Genomic DNA, 24,881 nt, shown 5'->3' with positions numbered 1-24,881 from the left:
TGGATGAAGCAGGAGGCCATGAGAATTGAACAGATTGAGGAACTGGAAGGTTGGGTTATACTTGGGGTAGAGAGAGAAACCGAGTCAGCCAAGGAATGAATTTAGAAAAGGAGGAAGAATGTTCTGAAAGTTGGTAGGTAATAGCCAAAAGAATCTGGATGGGCAACAAATTGGAATAAAGTGAATCCCATAGGAGAGAGAAAAGTTGCTGAGAGGCTGGCAAGAATGTAGGAGTCTGGGAGTGATAATGGGAAGCAAGGAGTCATCCTCTCGAGATCTCTTCATCATCTCTGATACTCTGATAAGGACAGTTTAGTTGATAAGGAAATAATGAACACTGAACATCTTTTAGCTCATGCTTCCAGCTCTGTCTCCAGGAGCATGGAGTTTATTATATATTTCAAGACTCATTTCACACAAAAGAACACCCCCCCCCCCGAAACTTTGCAGATGCGCAGAAGTTATAAATTATGTCATTAAAACACAAAAAGTCTCATTGGCTTCAGAACAGTCCAAGGCCAAGGCTTATCAGAAAGCCAAATTGGGAAATATTTTTCTCAGGGTTGAATTGCCCTTGCTAAGGTTTTGGCCTTGGCTATACCAGGCAGCTGCATTCCTGGCCAAAGCGGGAGAGTGTTAATCTTTTAAATGCTGGCCCGCTAGGAACCTAAAGCTCTTCAATAAGGCCACAATACTTTTCAACAAGAAATCACAAGGATCACAAAAGGGATCAAAAAAGGAGTCTCAGATTTTTATCTATTTACGACTCTATTTCTCCTATTGGCTTCCCACACATTCCCCTTTTTCTTTAAATTAAAATGATTTATTACACAGGAAAACTTTTTAATAATGAAAGGAGTCATCAATTAGTTATAATCATCAGCTATAGCTGGATCTGATAGAATTTACAGATTAAACTGTTTATTTCTGGCTCTCTACATCATCCTTTTCTCTAGTGAGTAAGGCATGTGAGAGAGGGGACAGTGAGTGCTTAAAGGATGGTCAGGGATGCTGTATCTTGTTCATTGCTGAAAGTCGGGTGTCTGAAAGCCAGAAGATAGAAGGAGCATGTGAGAAGGCCTTGTCAAATGAAGGGAAGTTTGTTAATGAAAGAGTCTCAGAGGGCACAGCAGCAGCCAAGCAAATTGAAGTGGGTTCAGAAGGAGGATTTAGGTAGGTGGAGATAAAAGCAGGCAGCAGGGACTGGAAAGGGATTCTTGTTCTTTGGCATCACAGGAAATGGGAGTTTGCTAACTGCTGGAAAATCTGTCCAGGCAGAGCATCAAGGGTTGGAAAAGAGCTCTCAGCTGATGAATGCAGCCTCATGGTCTTACTGTATGCTTACTGTGCATGTATTCAACTCATCTGCCTTCATCAGTGGAGCAGAGGTAGTGTAGAACAGTGATTCCTAAAGTGGGTACCACCTCCCCTTGGTGGGTGCTGCAGCGATGCAGGGGGAGGTGATGGCCACAGGCACATTTAGGAGTGGTGAATAACTGTAAGGGGGCGGTAATAATATGTGACAGGGGGTGCTAAGTAAGGTTTTTGCTGATATGTTATAACCTTGGAGAAATAGAGGCAATATGTTATCATGAATAAGGGGCTAACCTAGAAGCCATGAGGACCTGGGTTCAAATCCCACCTCTGACACATATTGGCAGTGTAACCTTGGACAAATTGCTTAACTCTTCTTGGCAACTCTGTAATGTTTTATGTAAATTGCAGAGAGGTACTAATCTTCTTTGGCAAGAGTTTCCTCACCTGGGAGGTGGAATCCATTAGATTGTGAGCTCCTTCTAGGGCCAGGGCCTGTTTTTGCCTCTTTTTGTATTTCTAAAACTTAGCATAGTGCCTAGCATATAGTAGGTGCTTAATAAATGTTGATCGATTGGGAGTTCTCTATGCCAGTGAAATTCCAGATCCTGTGCCTATCCTTATCCCTGTCCACATTGATTTAGAAAAGGACTGGTTACTTATTTATAGCAGCACTTTTTGTGGTATCAAAGCAGATGCCCATTGACTAGGGACTGGTACACATAAGGGAATATATAAGGGAATTTTACTGTGCTACCGAAATGAAGAATGTAGTGAATACAGAAGATTTCTGTGAGTTGGCACAGAGTGAAGTAAACAGAATCAGTAAAACAGCAGATAGACTAGCAACAATGTTAGTGGAAGGAACAACCCCAGATCAACCTTGAGTGAATGTTGTGAAATCCTAAACAAGCCTTGCCCCAAAGAGCTGGGAGCAAACACTCCCACTGTCCTCCTTTGCTGAGAGAGAGGGATCCACAAGGGTGGAACACTGCAGATCTTTTTAGATTTTTAATTTACTGATCAGCATTACTGACTTTTGTTGTTCAGTTGTGCAAGATTCTTTGTGACCCCATTTGGGGTTTTCTTGGCAAAGATGCTGGAATGGTTTGCCATTTCCTTCTCCAGGTCATTTGACAGTTGAGGCAAATAGAGTTAAGAGAGACTTGCCTTGGATCACACAGTTACTAAGTGTTTGAGGCCAGATTTGAACTCTGAGAGATGAGTCTTCCTGACTCCAGGCCTGTTGTTCTATCCAGTGTGCCACCTAGCTGCCCTTTACTTTTTTGACTTCCTCTTTTTTTCTTGAGAAAAATATTTGTTATATGAGGTGATAATGAGAAGATCTGGGACTGGGAGAACGAGGCGTACTGGGAGAAACTCTGGCCATGTGAAATACAAATTCTATCAATAAAAATTCATTGTAAGAATTTTTTTTTTTAAGAAAGAAGAAGTAGAGAGTTTCCCTGCTCTGATCAGTCTGAAGTTTAACTTCATCTGACTCTTAGAAATGATCCCATTACCCCTTTAGATAGTATGTAGAGAATTGTCTTGGTGAACCCCTCTGGGCATATCATTCAGAGGGAACTATCTAATCTGGGAGGCTCTAAAGCTGATTCCTTTTGAAGAACTGCCATAGATAATAAATGTTTCAAAGGGCAATAGCTGACTGATAGTAGATCTCTAAAGTCCACAGGACAAGTGGTAGGATTCAGTCAAAACCTGCTGAATCTCAATTTGTCCTTTCTGTCCATTCTGTCTCTTCTTTCCCATAACCTTGGCTGCTTTGACCTTTGATTTCTTCCTTCCTCCTTCTTTAAACCAATTGTAAGATAGGAATTTATTGTTGTTTATACTTTACTGAATAGAGTTTTCTGGTTATTTTAAAAACAGGAAAATTAAACTCTGATCTCTTTCTTAAAGGGCACAAAGCATCTTCATTGGAATGTTTTTGTTTTTGGTGTGCATGTTAGGATGGCATGTCCTTATCCTTGGCCTAGACTAAGCCTAATTCGGCCTTGTACCTTGCCAATCTTTCCTTTACTATTTTCTTCCTTTCAGAGTTGTTACCACTGATCTGAGAAATCCCTTATTGATTTTTCCCCCCACAAGGATAGTTCTTAATAGTACAGTATACAGTACTACTTTGGGATTTTTCCTCTTTATAGTTCTATGGCTACAGTACTTAGTGCCTTAGCTAACTTTTTTGTAAATATCTTTTAAAAGACTTTAAATTTGGGGGCAGCTGGGTAGCTCAGTGGATTGAGAGTCAGGCCTAGAGACAGGAGGTCCTAGGTTCAAATCCGGCCTCAGACACTTCCCAGATGTGTGACCCTGGGCAGGTCACTTGACCCCCATTGCCCACCCTTACCACTCTTCCACCTAGGAGCCAATACACAGAAGTTAAGGGTTAAAAAAAAAAGACTTTAAATTTAATTAATATTATTCTCTAGCGTATTTTGTTTGTTTGTTTTAATTAACATAGTTTTCCAAAGTCCAGCTTCAGTACATAGCTTGATGTTTGTGTTTTTTAACTAAAAATTTTTCCTGATTAACAAGTATTGATTTTTTTCTCCCTCCCAAGTTTAGCATGGTGATTGCCATGGGGTCTACTTAATGCCAGGCCTGTATAGGCTTTATTGTTACCCCCAAACTCCAAAGGATATCTGCCGTGGAGTAGACCACTAGTCCCTGAGCCTAAGTGGCATTTTCTGTGATTTGATCCAGGACAGGTTTTAAAACATAACCCCTTTATAAGAGTGATTTCTGGGCACTAGGTAATCCATTGCTGTGTTGTCTGAATTCCTGGGTTTCAGTGAATTTCATAAAGCAGGTCCCTAGAAATGCCAGCCTCTCCCTGGCAGACTTAAGAATCTTCTGACAAAGAAGAGTTAGTCTTTTTTCAGAGCCAGAAAAAAAAATCAGTGCCATCAGATAGGTGCATAAGTAACTGAAATATTGTAAGAATATCTGAAATAAGGTCTAGATTGCCTCTTGCATCAAGGATCACATCTTGCTCTTGGCTGAACATGAAGCCTCATGCCTCAGGTGGCCAGGAGTAATTGGACCCAGATCTTAGGAGTCCTGTCCAGGGTGCTTCCTATTCCTCTTGTATTATGTTCTGAGTCTTTGTCCCTCATGACACAAGGGATAGCATAGTCTGTTTCCTTAGAGTTGTCTTTGCAGCAATGAAACTTAAAACATCTTTTAAAGCCTACTAGAATAGGAAGTTATCTTTAAGAATGGATATGTGTGATCATTTGGTAATCCATGTTTCTTCTGGCTCATCTTTTTCTCAAAGGAGCTATATTGTATTGTTAATGGTGGCATTAAGGAGACCACAGAACTTCTGAAGCAAAGATTTGACCATATTCTCTATACTGGAAGTTCTGGAGTTGGAAGGATTGTCATGGAAGCTGCTGCCAAACATTTGACCCCTGTGACTCTGGAGCTCGGAGGGAAGAGTCCATGTTACGTCGATAAAGATTGTAATCTTGATGTTGCTTGCAGGTGAGGGCACCACTCAGGCAATTTTTTTTTTCCTTTGAGGGGAGTTTGCTCTTCTGGGTACTGTATATATTTTGTCCCTCACTCTGATGGTCTAAGGAATGCCCCTGCCTAGCTTTGAATGTGGAAAGGATCCACAATTTGAAAAAGTTTTCCATTGTAATATCTTTTAAATGTTTTTTTTATTTATATACCTGAAAAAAGGAACCACAGATGCTATATGGTCCACCCTAAAATTGAAAAAAAAAAAAATCTGTTCTATACAATCCTTGACAAATAACCATGGAGTCTTGACTTGAAACCCTCTAATAAAGGGGACATAACATTCAAAAGCTTAAATCTTCCTCTCTCATATTTCTACCCTTTGTTCTTAGGACTAAGCACAGCCAGTCTAATCTTCACTGGTGTCATCTCTTTGCATCCTTAAGGATATCTATCATGTCTTCCTTTCTCACCCATCCAGATCTAGAGGTGAAACATCCCTAGTTCTTCTAGTAGCTCTTCATAGGATATGATTTCAAGATCCTTTAGCATCCTGGTTACCTTCCTTTGGACTCTCTATAATTTACCTAGATTCATTTTTTCCTCCTTCCCCTTATTTATTATTTATTTTTAATTTTGAGTTCTGAATTTTTTCTTTCTTTCCCTTTCCCACCTATTTTGATGGGAAGAAATGTTATATCAATTATTCATGTGAAGTCATGTAAAATGTATTTCCATATTAGCCATGTTGCAAAAAAAGGCAAGAAAAATAAAGTAAAAAAAATTATGCTTCAATCTGCACTCAGACTCTCTTAATTCTTTCTCTTGAAACAAATAGTAATTTTCCTCATAAGTCCTTTGTAATTATCTTAGATCATCATATTGCTGAGAATAGTGATGCCATTCACAGTTGATCTTGGTACAATATTTCTGTTTTAATAATCTTCCTAGTTTTTTTTGAAACCCTACTATTTGTCATTTCTTCTAGTACAATAGTATTCTATAACAATCTTATGCCACAACTTCTTCAGCCATTACCCTATTGATGGGTATCCCCTCTATTTCCATTTCTTTGCCACTATAAAAAGAACTGCTATAAATATTTTTGTATAAATAGATCCTTTTCCTTTTTCTTTGAGCCCTTTAGGCTACAGATCTAGTAGTGATATTTCTGGGTCAAAGGTGCACAGTTTTATAGCCCTTTGATCACAGTTTCAAATTGTCCTCCAGTATGGTTGAATCAGTTACAACTTTAGTGCATTAGTGTCCTAATTTTTCCACATCCCCTCCAACATTTGTCGTTTTCCTTTTCTGTTATATTTGCCAATCTGATAGGTGTAAGGTGGCATCTCATAGTTTAAAATTTTACATTTATTTAATCACTAGTGACTTAGAATTCTTTTATGAGACTTTAGATAGTTTTGATTTCTTGTTCTGAGTTCCTTTGACCATTTATATCACTATTGGAGAATAACTCACTTTTATACATTTGATTCAGTTCTCTATATATTTAGTAATGAGGCCTTTATCAGAGAAACTTTCTATAAATTTTCCCCTGGTTTTTTGAATAAAATTATTCATTTTAATTCCTATAATCCTATCTCTTGTTTGGTCAGAAATTTATCCCTTATCCATAGATCTGACAGGTAAATTTTTCCATGCTCCTCTAATTTACTTGTGATATCACCCTTTATGTCTAAATCATGTATCCATTTTGACCTTTTCTTGGCATATAGCCGTGGTGGCAAATCTGTCACGCAAGCCAGAGGGGGCACTCAGAGCCATGGGTACACCTGCCATTATCCTAGCACAAAGTTTGCCAGAATTCGTTACTAGAAAACCAGAGAGATGTGGGGCCAGGCTGCTCCCCTCCCCTCTCCATGTGCACCCAAGGACATCTCCTGCCCCTCTAAAAATTTTGCCATCACTGGTTTATGATGTGAGATGTTGGTCTGTATCTAATTTCTGCTAAACTGTTTTCTAGTTTTCTTAGCAGTTTTTGTAAGATGTTGAATTCTTGATCCCAAAACTTGGATTTTTTAGTTTATCAAACACTAGATTACTGTGGTCATTTACTACTGCATATGGTGTACCTAATCTATTACATTGATCCACTACTCTATTTCTTAGTAAGTACCAGATTGTTTTCATGATTACTGCTTTGTAATATAGTTTGAGATCTGGTACTGCTGGGCCACCTTTCTTCACATTTTTTTTTCATTGATTCCCTTGATGTTCTTGGCCTTTTGTTCTTCCAGATGAATTTTGTTATTTTTTCTAGCTCTATAAAATAATTTTTGGTAGTTTTGATTGTTATGTCACAGAATAGGTAAATTGTCCTGTAGCTCCTCATCTTCCCATTAGTGAGTTTGTTGGGAACCTCCATTTTTGAGGAAGTCACAGCCAGCCATTCTGGCCACCACCTTGATTCTCTTAACTTTTTCTTCTCAGTTTCTTTCTTTTTTTTTTTTTAAAACCTTTACCTTCCATCTTGGAGTCAATACTGTGTATTGGCTCCAAGGCAGAAGAGTGGTAAGGGTAGGCAATGGGGGTTAAGTGACTTGCCCAATATCACACAGCTGGGAAGTGTCTGAGGTCAGATTTGAACCTAGGACCTCCTGTCTCTAGGCCTGGCTCTCAATCCACTGAGCTACCCAGTCGCCCCTCTCAGTTTCTTTTTATGTTTTGGAATGTCCTCTTTCACCTCCCTTTAAAATGTAATCTCCTTGAGGGTAGGGACTTTTTTTTCTGGTATTTGTATTCCCTGTTCTCACCATGGTGCCTGGCTCATAGTAAGCATTTAACAAATGTTTTTTGATTAATATGGTGTGAACTATTCTTGGTAAAGCCATATCAGTTTTTGGTGATTAATTTGCTTTCTACATGTGTGCAAAATTAGTTTTAACAACATGCATAAGGATTTTGCCAGGAGTTGCTGTCAAGTTCACTGGCCTGTAGTTTTAAACCTGTACTTTGCTCTAGATTTTTAGAAAATCATAATATTTGTATTTTGCCACTATATATATTGGTACCTCAGGCAGCACATTTACCAGTGATTTGCCCTGGGATGTGGCTTAGACCTAGCACTAACCCCTTTCAGCTCCCTGTTAACCCAGTTAAGCCTTTGTTATCTTCTGAAGCCTTTATCACCTCAGCTCATTAGAACTCTAGTTTTCTGAATCCTCTTATTACAGGGCTATCACAATTTTGCATTTATTCTAATTACTTACCTTCTCTACCTGTCTTTTAAAAATGTAAGCTTAGGAGCAGCTAGGTGGCTCAGTGGATTAAGAGCCAAGCCCAGAGACTGGAGTTCCTGGGTTCAAATCTGGCCTCAGACACTTCCCAGCTGTGTGACCTTGGGCAAGTCACTTAACCCCCATTGCCTAGCCTTACCACCCTTCTGCCTTAGAGCCAATATCCAGTATTGATTCTAAGATGGAAGGTAAGGATATTAAAAAAAAAAGTCAATTTCTTGACAAGTTCCCTGTGGATCCATTGAGGTCTCTAGACAGTAACTCCTTTCTTTTTCATTAGAATTGTTTCTGTGTGCATTTTCAACATGGTGTTCCTGAGTCTTCTCATCTCTATTGAACTGACTTTGCCTAGAATTTTAGGCTGCAAGGTCCTACCTCTTTTTTCTTTGAACCCTTTGAAATCTGTCCTCCCCAGAGTTACAGTGTATGTCAGACTATGCCTGGATTTCCTCTCCCTTATCACCAAACTTAAGAGGCTAGGAACATACAGCCGACACCGCTCACCTCACCCCACCATCATTGCTCCCAATTCTGTTTCAGTAATCAGTTTCTACTGACTGATCCTAGTCAGGTCAAGTCCAGAAGAGCAATTTCCTTCATCATCTTCTCCATGTTACTTTTTTTGTACTCATACTATAAATTGAACCGTTTCCTGTTTTATTGTAATATCTATCTTGATTAATAAAAATTAGTTCTTCCCTCTATTGATCTATGCACACACACACACACACACACACACCCCTACACCTACCCACCTGTTGACCAACATTCTTATCATATTTCTGAACAGAGTTATTTCTTCCTTAAGATCCTAAATTAACCTCTAGTGTTTTAGAACATTTAAGAGTTTGCATCTGGTCTGATATCCTAAGTGCCTGATGCAGATGGTTTGGGGTAGAGATGGAGGGAAAACATTTGATAGTTCCATTTTGAGTCTTACTATAAGATAAGAATCCAGTAGTGGTTTAGTTTTTTGACTGGTGAGATACTTAGCCTGATCTCATCAGTCTAGGAGCCCCAGTTGTAAATCAGATCCTCTTTCCTGTGGCATTTCTGTTCCCATGAGCATTGAACAAAATAATAACAATAATATCCTGTCAGATTCTGTGTCCCCTTCTAATTTCTTTTTTTTTTAATGTACTTTGTTGGGTATTGTTACACTTACTGTCTTCATTTTGTTCAACATGCTTTTCTCACTATATCATTTCATTATTAGTCTTTACAAATTATTACATATTCTTCATACTTGTCATTTCTCATGGCACACAATAATGTTCCATCATGCTGATAAGCCATAATTCAGCCATTTCCAAGTCATTGAGCATATCTCATCTTTTAAATGTATGCATAAAAGGCACAATTCATAGTCGATTAAATATTCTTCTCTGGTGTGCCTTCTTTCTCCTAGATTTTTCATTTAAATAATCACTCTTCTCAGTTTGGTCTGGACTAGAGTCAAGTTCTTTGAACAGGAAAAACAAGTGGACCTTTAATGAATTTGTATTGTTGTCTTCTACTGTTGTTCTGAATTCTTCCTGGGGATGTTTCCCCACTGTATCCTATTTCCTGAGGGCATTTCACCAAGGTAGAAATAAGGCCCTCAATGGTTACATAAGAATGAAAATCCTCATTCTTACATAAGAATGAAAATATAGTGGGGATTGTTGTCTTCCACTGTTGTTCTGAATTCTTCCTGGGGATGTTACCCCACTGTATCCTATTTCCTGAAGGCATTTCACCCAGGTAGAAATAAGGCCCTCAGTGGTTACATAAGAATGAAAATCAACTTAGAGTTTTGATTCTTTGTTTTCCTGTGTCCCTTTTTCTAAGCCAGTAATTGTGCCATTAAGTATGGAAGGTAGCTATTTGGGGTGTGGTTTGACTGGCAAATGTGATCTGAGTTTGGGTTTTTGTTCCCTCCTTCCCATAAGAAGCATCCCTTGGGTTCACTTTCATCTCACCAAAGTTTCAGAAATACATAACTGCACGGGTCAGTTTCTATAGAAGATTACATTAAGTAGGAACTGACCCCACCCCAGAATACCAGCCTGATCAATGGGCTCCAAAGAGGGCGTAATGCTTGGAGGTTGGCCCTGCTGTGCTTGATGTAGCTGAGGAGAGATGGAGATGGCATCTTGGCAGTGTTGTCCTGTTTCCTTCTTGCTTTTCCAGGTAGCTAAAAAAGCCATTTCACTGGAGCCTTGTGCCCTTCTCTGCCCATCTACAAAAGTTAGAACTATACATGCTGCACTTTGTAGGGAGATAAGGGAGAGCTTAGGGAGAAGTGGAAGCTTATTTTGGGGGCCAGAGCTCAACAGGGCAACAGGTTTGCATGAAAAGAGTGACCAGAGAAGACATCTCTAAGGGCTGGCTTTTGACGGTTGCTGTGCATAGGACTTGGTTTCTCATCAGGAAGCTATATATCTTCCCTCACAGAATGACAGAATCAAGGAGTCAGAAGGGTTCAATGACCAAATGGGCCAGCCTGCACCTGACCAAAATTCCCATCTGTAATGAAGTACATTGTCTCCTGTCTCCTGAAGTAGCCACATGTATTCTGGGACAGCTTCAAGAATTAGGAATCTTTTCCTTACATTGAGCCTTAGTCTGTTCCTCTGCCCCTTTAGCACATTGTTTCTACCTCTGCCCTTTAGGGCAAAGCCTAACATTATTATCATCATTACCATCATCATCATCAGATTATCACCGACTTTGATATAGCACCTGCTTTGTGCCAGGCACTGTACTAAGTGCTTTATAATTATTCTGTGGCCTAAAGCCTGAATTTTTATGAGAAGAATTCATATGGAAAGGGATGATATAGGCTTCCTGGTAGCTGGTTACTTGAGCCTTCATCTTGGCATTATAACCTGATTCTAGATTTCCACCTGGACAAGCTGTTAACTTTGTGGGGGAGGCACAGGCAAGGAGAGGCAGCTTGGAGTCTAAACCTGAGACTTCATCATAAACTAATAAATTATACGTACCCTGAAAGCATTGATGTAGCCATTCCTCTAAAACTGAGGACCCTGGTAGAAAGTTACTTGGGATACTCAGAGTTTGACCAAGGTAAACCATGGTGTCATAGATAGTATGTGTCCAAAATAGAACTTGAACCCAGGACTTCCAAATTCGTAGGTCACCTCTTTATCCACTTTCTCCCTCTCTCCATTCCCATTCTCTCTTATTCTTTCTCTCTTTGCTAATAGATCTTGTTCTTAAACAATAGACATTTCCCAACTAAGACCACCCTTCCCAATTCCTACAAAGTATATTTCCAGAAAAAGTTGAATGGAGATAGATATATTATCCTTTCAGCTTTGCTTGAATGGTACTAATAATTACTTGTAGTCCAGTAATTCTGATTGTTTTTTTTTTTTTGTTGTTGTTGTTCCCTAAATCCTTTTCAACAACAATAACAAAAGATATGAACTCTCAGGGTAATGTTCTGTGCCACACATTATATCCTTTACACTTATTTATTGTGTAAGGTGCCATTCAAGAATTTTTAACTTGCATCCCTTGGACCACTGTTGAGAACCCCCAAATGGGAACCTCATTAGCTAATCAAAGTTGTCTTACCTCTCTGTGTTTGCCTTCTTTGAATTTTTGCAGATATTGTTTAAGATTCTGTGTTAATTTTGGCAGTGATTGGCAGTTACACAGTGTGTCTTGGTAGCCTGATGTTGTGCCTATTCACATTTTCAAGAGGAGCAGCTGGCAAGTGCTCACTGACAACTTTAAGACAGTAGATTATTCTATTCCACATTTGATCACTCTTAGTTGGAAGGTAGAGATGCCTGGGGGCAGGGTTGAGAGTAGGGAGGAAGTAGAGTCCTAGCCTTTTTGAGATTGATATCCTAGAGAATAACTGTCCTCCCTCCAACTGGACTTTGGTGCCATGGAGAAGGTAATGGCCATGATGGACCCTTAGGACTTTGCCTCTTCTTGTGAAAGATGGGTCGTTTTCCTGTCCTGTTTGAGAAGTGTTTGCCACAGCCTCTCTACTCTGAGCACCCTGGGTGACTTTTACCCAGGAATGTATTTAACCTTCTGGTCTTCCTGGAGGTTTTTAATTTGGTGCACTTTCTAGTTCTATGGGTATCTCTTTAAACTCTCAGCTCTCTATTTGGGATACAAAAAAGCTGGTTTGCTTTCCTTGACTTTTATATTTTCACCTCTATCTCTTTGTCTTCTCTATCAGGATTATTATTATGTCAGTTGACTCTTCCTTTACTGCTTAGATGACATGGCAGTTGAAAAAACTAATGTTATTTTATTTTTTTTATAACCCTTACCTTCTGTCCAGAATCAAAACTTTGTATTGATTCCAAAGCAGAAGAGTGGCAAGGGCTAAGCAATGCAGGCTTCTCGAGATCTATTTATCATCTCCAGATAATCTGATAAGGACCGGCTTAGTTGATAGGAAACAGGACATGTTTTTCTGTCAGCTCATGTTTCTAGCTCTCCTTCTGGCAGCATGGAGTTTATTATATATACTTCAAGACTCATTTCACACAAAAGAACCCCTCAAAACTTCGCAGTTGCGCAGAAGTTACAAATTATGTCATATCAAAACACAAAAAAATCTCATTTGACTTCAGAATAGAACAAGGCCAAGGCCAAATTTTGGCTGGGTTATTATCAGTAAGCCAAGTCTGGCAATATTTTCTCAGGGGCGAATAGCCCCCACTGGAGGGGGTTGTGTATAGTTTTTGTCCAGTTTTGACCTTGACTGTCTAGAAACAGATTCAGAGCCCAGGCAGCTTTTTGCTTAATTTCTGTCTTTAGTCTTGGAGAGAAATTGTTAACCTCTTAACTGCTGGTTTGCTAGGAACTTAAAGCTTCCCAATAAGGCTATAATACTTTTTAATAAGAAAAGGTGTGGATCATAAAAGGAGTCAAAAGAGGAGTCTCAGATTTTTATCTATTTGAGACTCTGATTCTCTTATTGGCCTTCCACACAGGTTAAGTGATTTATCCAGGGTCACACTGCTAGGGAATGTCTGAGGTCAGATTTGAACCCAGTACTTCCTGTTTCTAGGCCTGACTCTCAATCCATTGAGCCACCTAGCTGCCCCCTAATAATATTCTGAACAACATAATATGTTAATATGTTCAGGGAAAGCACAGACTAGTCTGAAAAAAAGAAGCCAGCTTTGGCTTAGGATGGTCGTACATCAGAGTGTTGTCAAATAGAAATGCATATTGACTTAGAAAACTACAAATTAACGTTTCTGTTGTGAATTTTTATTTATTTTGTTAAACATTTCTTAATTACATTTTAATCATAATTCAGCTTGGTGTCTTAAATTTGACTCCTTTGATATAAACCACCTCCATTACTGAATTGGTATCAAGAAGGAAAGTAGGAAACAGTAGAAACATGGAACAGCCTCCCAGTACCTCTTAATTTGGGTCTCTGCAGCTTAGCTTCATTATTTGAAGTACAAACTTGTAGAATATCAGGGTCTATGTCCAAATAGAAATATAGAAAGCTTACACATTACATGCAGTTTACTTAAAAAATACTTAGACATATAAATAGCTGACTTGAGGTGTCCCCCTGATATAGCTACACAAGTGACTAAACTCCCATTGACCCTGCCCAACAGACCCCTAAGGTCATGGTCATGAGAGAAGCATTCTCCAAGATGCCAGAGGACCAGCGGTCACTGGTTCTGTAGTGCATAAAGCACATTCCTGGTGCTGTCAGCAATCTTTTAGCTTGCTTTTTGCCAGGTGGCCAACCTAGCTATTCAAATAGAACTGTATTTGATGTGGGCTAGCTCTTATGTGGGGCTGGCCCCCTTTTATGTGGGAACTTAACCACTTCTTTGTTTCAAAAGGAATGTTCAAGCTCAGTTTCATAAAAGGATGCTAAAAACATAACCTCTTTGTCAATCAGGGGTCCCTTGAATGCAGACCAATGTGGGGGTTATTGACAGCTGTTTTCATTTCAATTGAGAATTGTCTCCCTCCTGTGATAAAGCGTAGGACCTAATTGTGTGTGTGTGTGTGTGTGTGTGTGTGTGTGTGTGTGTGTGTGTGTGTGTGTGTGTGTGTGTGTGGAGAGAGAGAGAGAGAGAGAGAAGGGGATAGAGAGGAAAAGAGAAGGAGGGGAGGGGGAGAGAGGGAGAGGGAGAGGGAGAGGGAGAGAGAGAGAGAGAGAGAGAGAGAGAGAGAGAGAGAGAGAGAGAGATTAATTTGTTCAGTACTTGAGTCTTCCTTTCTCTGGTAGTTTTTGGATGAATTCCTTGAATTACAAGAAGAAACTAACAGAGTTATTTTAGCATAGTTATCTCATCTTGCCCTTTGTTTTCTTCAGACGGATCACCTGGGGGAAGTATATGAATTGTGGCCAAACCTGCATTGCTCCAGACTACATTCTTTGTGAGCCATCCATCCAGAGTCAAATAGTGGAAAAGATCAAGGAAACTGTGAAGGTGAGTAAATACAGGAAGGACTCACACAAATTCCATCTATATCCTTAGTATTTATTGTCCAGTTTATTATTTTGCTTTACCTGTTATCTATACATTGATGTATAAATTATTACCTTCCCCTTTTTCCCTCCGTAAAATTCCATAAGTAACCAAAACCTACATAATGTAGTTTAAGACTCCTACTCCGGGCCTACTAGTTTTTTAATATGGTGGATCTATGCTCTAAGTATGTAATAAACCATTTTTTATGTGTCTCTGCGTGTTGATAAATACGATCGGCAGTAGTACCTATCAGTAAATTACCAGATGATTTCTGTCCCATCATTCTGCTGAACAGACTTGGGGCATGGAGCAGAGAAGAGGATAAGAAAGGCTTTTCCCCATCTTAGGCTTCCCTGCCTTGGTCTTAGTGATTATTTGTCCAATTTGAACAATTCCAATAAGAGATTATCACAGAGTGGTAGTGGCTATCCAGCTAAAAGAAACAGCCTGGCAGTTTAACTATTGTTTTGGCTGAATTAACTTATCAGTCCATTAATGTTCAATCTGCTTTCATTCGCTCGTTAGTAGTATTATTGGGTGGGTGACTAGTGAGGGCATGGTATTATGCAGACAGTAGCAAACTGTTGGACTGATTTACATGTGTGAATCAGTGATTACCAAACCATTTGGAGTTGATCTCTCTAAAACTAACAAATCACACCTAATGCAGTACTCTAATTTTGCTGGCATGGGCACTCCCTGACAGATACAGAGTGCTGCCTTCTACATTGAGCAGACAGTCTTTGGGAGTTGCTATGGCTGAAACATTCCTTTCCCTACTGCCAGCCTGGGGCTGAGCTTCTCTTCTCTGCCTTTAACAGCTGACTTAGCCGCTCTGAGTTGAGAGACCTTCCCAGGATTTTGCCTCTCGGAAGCTCAGGATCTCATCCATGTTGCATTGAGGTCCTGGAGTGAATCTCTGTTGGACAACTGAATTCTTTTCTCTCACTTGACACTGATAGGGTCATCACTATGCTGTGTGGCATTTATTTCTTAAAGCAAATTAAAAATAAGAGAGACTTTTGAGAAACTTGGTGACAATCCTTAAGATCATTTTTAAGACCCTGACATGTCATGAATCTGCAGTGGGGAAGCACAGATGTATTAAACACAGCCTATCTCAGAGAGCATCATGAGTTGTGTGTGCAGAATTCTGGACTTGTCACTTATTAAAACACACTGTGTCATACTGAGGAGAGGACATGTCAGTGCCCTTTGAGCAGGAAAAAAAAATTCAAAATGAGGGTATAGATTAGGAGATATTTTAGAATTTACCCTGGCCCTGAAGACAGCAAAGGACATTCTTGACGGGAGTGAGGGGCCAGCTTGAGTGAAGGCAGGGATGGCAGAATTAACAGGAAATGTTGAGAGGATGCTCAGGAGACTGGCCTAGCTAGCTAGAAAGGAGAACCATTAGAGAGAACCGTATGAAGATGAAGTATAATAGGGAAGTGAGAATGTTCCCTGGAGACTGTTTGGACTTCATCTGATAAGTAGCATGGGAGCTTGGACATGAAAGTGGTCTTTCAGGAAGAGTCATCTATCCTGGCAGCAGAGTTCAAGATAGAGCATGGACAGAAACTGTGAGGAGGCTGTCGAGTAACCTAGACCTAGAGTGCTGAGGGCCTAGAATGGGTAGTTATGGAGATGGAGAGGAGAGAGCCGATGACTTTTCCAAAAAATATGGATGTGTTTTGTAATTTGAGGAATCACTTCCATGTGAATCATTTCCAACTTAAGATTTTTCATCCTTGATTCCTCTCCACAGTTTCATTCTCATTCTATTCTCTGCTCACATGTCTTACCAGCACCTCCAACTCAGCATGTCCAGAAAATCTCATCTTCTCTTAAAAACAAATCTGCCCTTCCCCCAGACTTCTCTGTTTGTTGTTGTTACCATCATCTTCCCAGCTTGCCAGGGCTCCTAGCCTTCAATGTGTCTTGAACTCTTCTTTTCCCCCCATCTCCCACCATCTGGCATCAGCTGCCTTGTTCAATCATTTCTATTTCTGTAATGCATCTTTTGTCTGTCCCCTCTACATTCCTGCTATCAGGACCCTCCTTCAAGTCCTCTTCACTTCATGCTGGGATTGTTGTAATAAGGTGTGAATCTTGTCCTTTTCCTTCTCCAGGCCAAGTTTCACACAGTTGTTCATACAATCTTCCTAATGTAGGGTTGGTTATTGCTCTATTCAGAATTTTCCAATGGCTTCCATTAGTAATTAAATAAAGCATGAATTCCTGAGCCTAGCAATTAAGGTCTCTAAAATATGGCTCCAAGTTACTTTCCAAACCGTCATCCATTTCAGCTTTCACATTCTTTACACATCTTGCCCTTCTCCTTTTTCTGAGGTAGAGTAGGACAAGGGCATCTGCATTCCCACCTGCCTGGAGCTGACTCTCCTGACATCTTTTATCACCATCCATGGAAGTCTCTCCTTTCCTTCCTAATCCATCTTGGGCTCTACCTCCTCCATTGAACTTTATGTGTTCCCCACAGCTAAAATTGTTCTTTGTGACTTCAGATTTCACAAAGCACTTAGCCTTGATACCTCTCACCATTTCCCTTACAACCTAGTCCTTGGTTGTTTCCCTCACTNAGAGGGAGAGGGAGAGAGAGAGAGAGAGAGAGAGAGAGAGAGAGAGAGAGAGAGAGAGAGAGAGAGAGATTAATTTGTTCAGTACTTGAGTCTTCCTTTCTCTGGTAGTTTTTGGATGAATTCCTTGAATTACAAGAAGAAACTAACAGAGTTATTTTAGCATAGTTATCTCATCTTGCCCTTTGTTTTCTTCAGACGGATCACCTGGGGGAAGTATATGAATTGTGGCCAAACCTGCATTGCTCCAGACTACATTCTTTGTGAGCCATCCATCCAGAGTCAAATAGTGGAAAAGATCAAGGAAACTGTGAAGGTGAGTAAATACAGGAAGGACTCACACAAATTCCATCTATATCCTTAGTATTTATTGTCCAGTTTATTATTTTGCTTTACCTGTTATCTATACATTGATGTATAAATTATTACCTTCCCCTTTTTCCCTCCGTAAAATTCCATAAGTAACCAAAACCTACATAATGTAGTTTAAGACTCCTACTCCGGGCCTACTAGTTTTTTAATATGGTGGATCTATGCTCTAAGTATGTAATAAACCATTTTTTATGTGTCTCTGCGTGTTGATAAATACGATCGGCAGTAGTACCTATCAGTAAATTACCAGATGATTTCTGTCCCATCATTCTGCTGAACAGACTTGGGGCATGGAGCAGAGAAGAGGATAAGAAAGGCTTTTCCCCATCTTAGGCTTCCCTGCCTTGGTCTTAGTGATTATTTGTCCAATTTGAACAATTCCAATAAGAGATTATCACAGAGTGGTAGTGGCTATCCAGCTAAAAGAAACAGCCTGGCAGTTTAACTATTGTTTTGGCTGAATTAACTTATCAGTCCATTAATGTTCAATCTGCTTTCATTCGCTCGTTAGTAGTATTATTGGGTGGGTGACTAGTGAGGGCATGGTATTATGCAGACAGTAGCAAACTGTTGGACTGATTTACATGTGTGAATCAGTGATTACCAAACCATTTGGAGTTGATCTCTCTAAAACTAACAAATCACACCTAATGCAGTACTCTAATTTTGCTGGCATGGGCACTCCCTGACAGATACAGAGTGCTGCCTTCTACATTGAGCAGACAGTCTTTGGGAGTTGCTATGGCTGAAACATTCCTTTCCCTACTGCCAGCCTGGGGCTGAGCTTCTCTTCTCTGCCTTTAACAGCTGACTTAGCCGCTCTGAGTTGAGAGACCTTCCCAGGATTTTGCCTCTCGGAAGCTCAGGATCTCATCCATGCTGCATTGAGGTCCTGGAGTGAATCTCTGTTGGACAACTGAATTCTTTTCTCTCACTTGACACTGATAGGGTCATCACTATGCTGTGTGGCATTTATTTCTTAAAGCAAATTAAAAATAAGAGAGACTTTTGAGAAACTTGGTGACAATCCTTAAGATCATTTTTAAGACCCTGACATGTCATGAATCTGCAGTGGGGAAGCACAGATGTATTAAACACAGCCTATCTCAGAGAGCATCATGAGTTGTGTGTGCAGAATTCTGGACTTGTCACTTATTAAAACACACTGTGTCATACTGAGGAGAGGACATGTCAGTGCCCTTTGAGCAGGAAAAAAAAATTCAAAATGAGGGTATAGATTAGGAGATATTTTAGAATTTACCCTGGCCCTGAAGACAGCAAAGGACATTCTTGACGGGAGTGAGGGGCCAGCTTGAGTGAAGGCAGGGATGGCAGAATTAACAGGAAATGTTGAGAGGATGCTCAGGAGACTGGCCTAGCTAGCTAGAAAGGAGAACCATTAGAGAGAACCGTATGAAGATGAAGTATAATAGGGAAGTGAGAATGTTCCCTGGAGACTGTTTGGACTTCATCTGATAAGTAGCATGGGAGCTTGGACATGAAAGTGGTCTTTCAGGAAGAGTCATCTATCCTGGCAGCAGAGTTCAAGATAGAGCATGGACAGAAACTGTGAGGAGGCTGTCGAGTAACCTAGACCTAGAGTGCTGAGGGCCTAGAATGGGTAGTTATGGAGATGGAGAGGAGAGAGCTGATGACTTTTCCAAAAAATATGGATGTGTTTTGTAATTTGAGGAATCACTTCCATGTGAATCATTTCCAACTTAAGATTTTTCATCCTTGATTCCTCTCCACAGTTTCATTCTCATTCTATTCTCTGCTCACATGTCTTACCAGCACCTCCAACTCAGCATGTCCAGAAAATCTCATCTTCTCTTAAAAACAAATCTGCCCTTCCCCCAGACTTCTCTGTTTGTTGTTGTTACCATCATCTTCCCAGCTTGCCAGGGCTCCTAGCCTTCAATGTGTCTTGAACTCTTCTTTTCCCCCCATCTCCCACCATCTGGCATCAGCTGCCTTGTTCAATCATTTCTATTTCTGTAATGCATCTTTTGTCTGTCCCCTCTACATTCCTGCTATCAGGACCCTCCTTCAAGTCCTCTTCACTTCATGCTGGGATTGTTGTAATAAGGTGTGAATCTTGTCCTTTTCCTTCTCCAGGCCAAGTTTCACACAGTTGTTCATACAATCTTCCTAATGTAGGGTTGGTTATTGCTCTATTCAGAATTTTCCAATGGCTTCCATTAGTAATTAAATAAAGCATGAATTCCTGAGCCTAGCAATTAAGGTCTCTAAAATATGGCTCCAAGTTACTTTCCAAACCGTCATCCATTTCAGCTTTCACATTCTTTACACATCTTGCCCTTCTCCTTTTTCTGAGGTAGAGTAGGACAAGGGCATCTGCATTCCCACCTGCCTGGAGCTGACTCTCCTGACATCTTTTATCACCATCCATGGAAGTCTCTCCTTTCCTTCCTAATCCATCTTGGGCTCTACCTCCTCCATTGAACTTTATGTGTTCCCCACAGCTAAAATTGTTCTTTGTGACTTCAGATTTCACAAAGCACTTAGCCTTGATACCTCTCACCATTTCCCTTACAACCTAGTCCTTGGTTGTTTCCCTCACTTCCAAGAAATTATTTCCTGCATTTTCCCATCATACTTCTTTTTATGTAGTCTACATTGTGACCAAAATGAACTCCTGTCTTTTTTTTTTTTTTTTGTCTCTTTCTAAAATGTGGGAAACTTGAGGAGAGAGAAAAACGAGTCAAATTTGTTATGATTCCATTCATTTTGCTTTATCAACTTGATTCCATATTTCCATTTCCTTTACTGGGCTTGGGGATGAGGGGACATGTTACACCATGAGTGGCTTCAGGCTCTTCCCAGGATGATTACAGACTCCACAGAAATGAGAGGTTGTGGCAGTTGAGGTCCACAGGTCATGTGAAGAACTTCACGGCAATCTCAGGGCATGTAATCTCTTGAGGCTATAGTTTCCCTTTGCTTATAAGCAGGGAGGGTTCCTTGGGGACCCTTATTTTTCCATGCGTGGGGTCTGTAGGTTATTCTAAAATAGACAGCAAAATGGTGAGACCCTTGACTTCTGTTTTCATGGAGATGTTAGAAAAGAGAAGAGAGGTAATGTGATGGCTTTGACTTGTTAGTGTCAGTAATATATGTAGACTTGTCAGTCGTCTATCCCTTGTTTGGCATGTCTTAAGTGTCAGTCCTTTTTTGGACACTGGATAAAGACTATGTAATAGCTGGGTAATTTTTACCATCTCTGAGCTTTTCCCTTCCCATCTGGGATTTGATCTAGAACAATGGGCTTTCAAAACCCACTCATAACAGAAACAATTAGCTAGGGGTAATACAATGAGCTGTATGGCTCTGTGGGTAGAAATACAATGAGGATTTGGATAAGGTATGTTCTGGGCTCTTCACTTTGATTGAATTATGGATCTTGGCATTAAAACTAAATATATTTAATTATTTTAAATAGGAATTCTATGGTGAAGAAATAATAAAGTCTCCTGATTACGAAAGGATCATCAATCTCCGTCATTTTAAAAGGGTGACCAATTTACTTGAAGGACAAAAGATAGCTTTTGGAGGGGAAATGGATGAGGCTACGCGATACCTAGGTATTTGACTTTCTTTTTATATGGGAGATGGTGGCTTCTTCGTTTAGATTCCAGTGAACGCTATTCTTAATTGATTTCTTGATTTTTTTTTTTAAAAAAGGCTGGACTGTAACAACTCATAAATACTGGTATAAGTGAGTTACTCAGTTTATTTGAGAGATCTGGACCTGTGGTTTTATCTGGGTGGGCAGCTCCTGGTGTAGACACTATCCTCACTGGTAGAGACTAGCACTTGTCTTTGTCTTAGAGTTTCCTGCAGCCCTGAGAGTTTATGACACTTCCTCATGGTCTTACAGCCCATATATGTCAAAAGAAGATAAATTCAGGTCCTCAGACTCCAGGGTTACTCCTTCATCCCTTTGGAGGCCAGTCTCTCCTGACTACAGCTTACACTGATTGCATTCTCTCTCAGTCTGTTTTTTCCTATGCCCTGGGGTTGCTTTTACAACAACCTGGGAGGCAGGGTTGTTCTTCTTCTGGCACATAAGGAAACTGGAGCAAAGAAAGAGAGTGGAAGCCCTTGGCCAGGGATTGGCAGGATTGTTCCAAAAGTAGTTTACTGGTCAGTTGTTGCTGGCTTTGTTTTTCCCTTTGAAGCGCCAGGTGACACTTTCGTACAGCCCAAAGACTGCCAAAATATCCTTTTTTAATTCTCTTAGAAAGGCTTTCTGAGCTAGCTGTGGCACTTGGCCTTGTTGATCTGAGGCATCTGATCTATTACCAGTCTGACAAAGGCATCAAGAACTATAATAGATGGTTACAGCATGAGCCAAGTCTGCCATCATTTTCAAGTTTCTTCTTTCTCTCCAATGTTGGTTTTAGGACACAGATGTTGAAATCGCTATTGTGATTCCTTGCAGAGCCTGTTCAGGGCTATTTAACCTTTCGCAAGTCATGTGGCCTCAGTATTGCCTGGTGTCAGAGCTTGGGAGACTTGAATTAGGTCACATTGTGCAGGTTCAGGTTGAAAATAAAACCAGACTAAATAAAGTAAGCCCCACTTCCTTTGCGTGCAACATCTGGGCATTTGCTTTAAGTAGAAAGGAGCTGGGGTCACTGCTGCCTTGTGCCTCAATAGTTTAAGAAAGGCCTGGCTCAGTGCAGGGGAAAGAGGACAAGACACTGAAGGAGGGGGCAGATTCCTTTTTCTCTGGCCAGGACCAACAATGAGACAATCCTCTTGTTTCTGCACCTATTAAATAGGGATATTAATACTTGTTCTGCCCATCTTCCCTAGTTGCAGGCTGATAATGGGGATCAAATGAGATAATAAAGGTAAGAGTGTTGTGGAGGGGATAAGGGAGGATTCTTCTTGGTTCCCCAGTGAAGGGGTACCTGCGCCCCCAGAAAGGAAGACCCATATATGTAAACAGATGTGCAGACACATCTCCTGCCATGCTTTGTGCTCCAGCTTGCGTGTCTGCCTATGTGTGTTTCTTGACATACACACACAGGCCTGATACAAATAACTTCTGATGCTCCCAGGAGCAAGCATCCACCCAGAGACTGAGCAGGCCAGGTAGATGAGGAGGCCGAGGGCCTAGGCAGAGAGTAGGTGAGCACATGTAGATGTGGCAGGAGTCGGAGAAGAGTGAGGATCAGCCTCCTGCATTGTTATTTTGTCTTCTCTTTTGTTACAGCCCCGACTATCCTTACTGATGTCAATCCCAACTCCAAGGTGATGCAAGAAGAGATCTTTGGTCCTGTGCTTCCAATTGTGCCTGTGAAAAGTGCAGATGAAGCAATAGAGTTCATAAACCAGCGAGAAAAGCCCCTGGCCCTGTATGTGTTTTCTAATAATAATAAGGTGAGTGCTATGGAAAGCTCCCAGCAGGTCTGGGCTGCAGTGCACAGCCCTTTTGGCCTAGAAGTCTTGGTGTCTGTCTTGTGTAAATCTCACCTTCCTCAAGTAGGACTAACTCATTGGATTTCTCTTTGGATTAATGGAGCCTGTGGGATGTTATTGAGCTTATCCTTTCCCAAACTTCTCTGCCTTATAGTTGAGTCCTAGGAGGTGAATGTCCCAAGGCATGTGGCTCATAAACAACCCTGAGGTGTAATGGGAAAACATTTCAAGTGTGGCTTCTCTTTCCATCTTAATCTATACAATAACCCTAGCTGGGTAGATGGTGGCATGTAGAGCAAGGGGAAGGGAAAATAGACCCAGATTGGGGTGAGGAGGGCGCATGTGGATTTTTGCAGTATGGGGTCTGATTCCTTCATTGCCTAAATGATTCTTCTAGCCATTTGTGTGAGATGTTATGAGGCAAAGAGATTAAGTCAGTGATGTTTCCTTCCTCCTCTTCAGTCTTTCAGAGCCCTGGCTTTTATGAGTAAGAAGTGCAAATTAGCTAGCATGCGTTTCTGTCCCTGTTCCTGGCTTCAGAACAGTAACCATGTTACTTCTGCTGTAGGGCTCCCAGTCCATGTTCTTTTTTTTTTTTAAACATTTATTAATATTCATTTTTTTTATTTTTATTTTTATTTTTTTTATTTTAAACCCTTAACTTCTGTGTATTGACTTTATAGGTGGAAGATTGGTAAGGGTAGGCAATGGGGGTCAAGTGACTTGCCCAGGGTCACACAGCTGGGAAGTGGCTGAGGCCGGATTTGAACCTAGGACCTCCCGTCTCTAGGCCTGGTTCTCAATCCACTGAGCTACCCAGCTGCCCCTTAATATTCATTTTTAACATGGTTACATGATTCATGCTCCTACTTTCCCCTTCGCCCCCCGCACTCCCCCCACCCATGGCCGATGCACATTTCCACTAGTTTTGTCATGTGTCCTTGATCAAGACCTATTTCCAAATTGTTGGTAGTTGCATTGGTGTGGTAGTTTCGAGTCCACACCCTCAATCATGTCCACCCCGACCCATGCGTTCAAGCAGTTGTTTTTCTTATATGTTTCCTCTCCTGCAGTCCTTCCTCTGAATGTGGGCAGCGTTCTTTACCATAAATCCCTCTGAATTGTCCTGGGTCATTGTATTGCTGCTGGTACAGAAGCCCATTACATTCAATTTTACCACAGTATATCAGTCTCTGTGTACAATGTTCTTCTGGCTCTGCTCCTTTCGCTCTGCATCAGTTCCTGGAGGTCTCTCCAGTTCGCCTGGAACTCCTCCAGTTTATTATTCCTTTTAGCACAATAGTATTCCATCACCCGCATATACCACAGTTTGTTCAGCCATTCCCCAATTGAAGGACATACCCTCCTTTTCCAATTTGTTGCTACCACAAAAAGTGCAGCTATAAGTATTTTCATGCAAGTCTGTTTATCTATGATCTCTTTGGGGTACAACCCCAGCAATGGTATGGCTGGTTCAAAGGGCAGGCATTCTTTTATAGCCCTTTGAGCATGATTCCAAATTGCCAGCCAGAATGGCTGGATTAGTTCACAGCTCCACCAGCAATGCATTACTGTCCCAATTTTGCAACATCCCCTCCAGCATTCATTACTCTCCCCTTCTTTCATTTTAGCCAATCTGCTAGGTGTGAGGTGATACCTCAGAGTTGTTTTGATTTGCATTTCTCTAATTATTAGAGATTTGGAACACTTTCTCATGTGCTTATTGATACTTTTGATTTCTTTACCTGAAAATTGCCTATTCATGTCTCTTGCCCATTTATCAATTGGGGAATGGCTTGATTTTTTATACAATTGCTTTAACTCCTTGTATATTTGAGTAATTAGACCCCTGTCAGAGTTTTTCGTTATAAAGATTTTTTCCCAATTTGTTGTTTCCCTTCTGATTTTGACTA

The 24,881-nt window shown here is 40.6% G+C and overlaps 1 protein-coding gene across 2 annotated transcripts in view; it reads left to right on the top strand.

The window, feature by feature from the left end:
- The window catches only part of ALDH3A2 (aldehyde dehydrogenase 3 family member A2), a 52,465-nt gene that overhangs the window by 5,893 nt on the left and 21,691 nt on the right, over positions 1 to 24,881 (top strand). For both annotated transcript variants that reach the window (XM_044673003.1, XM_044673002.1), the window contains exons 4-7: positions 4,616 to 4,824; positions 14,389 to 14,506; positions 20,981 to 21,122; positions 22,763 to 22,929. In XM_044673003.1, coding sequence (XP_044528938.1) covers positions 4,616 to 4,824; positions 14,389 to 14,506; positions 20,981 to 21,122; positions 22,763 to 22,929 — 636 coding nt within the window. The remainder of the gene's footprint in view (positions 1 to 4,615; positions 4,825 to 14,388; positions 14,507 to 20,980; positions 21,123 to 22,762; positions 22,930 to 24,881) is intronic.

The sequence above is a fragment of the Gracilinanus agilis genome, chromosome 4 (assembly GCF_016433145.1).
Source record: "Gracilinanus agilis isolate LMUSP501 chromosome 4, AgileGrace, whole genome shotgun sequence".
NCBI lineage: Eukaryota > Metazoa > Chordata > Mammalia > Didelphimorphia > Didelphidae > Gracilinanus > Gracilinanus agilis.
Note: the sequence above shows the minus strand (reverse complement) of the source record. Positions and strands in the feature narration are given on the sequence as shown.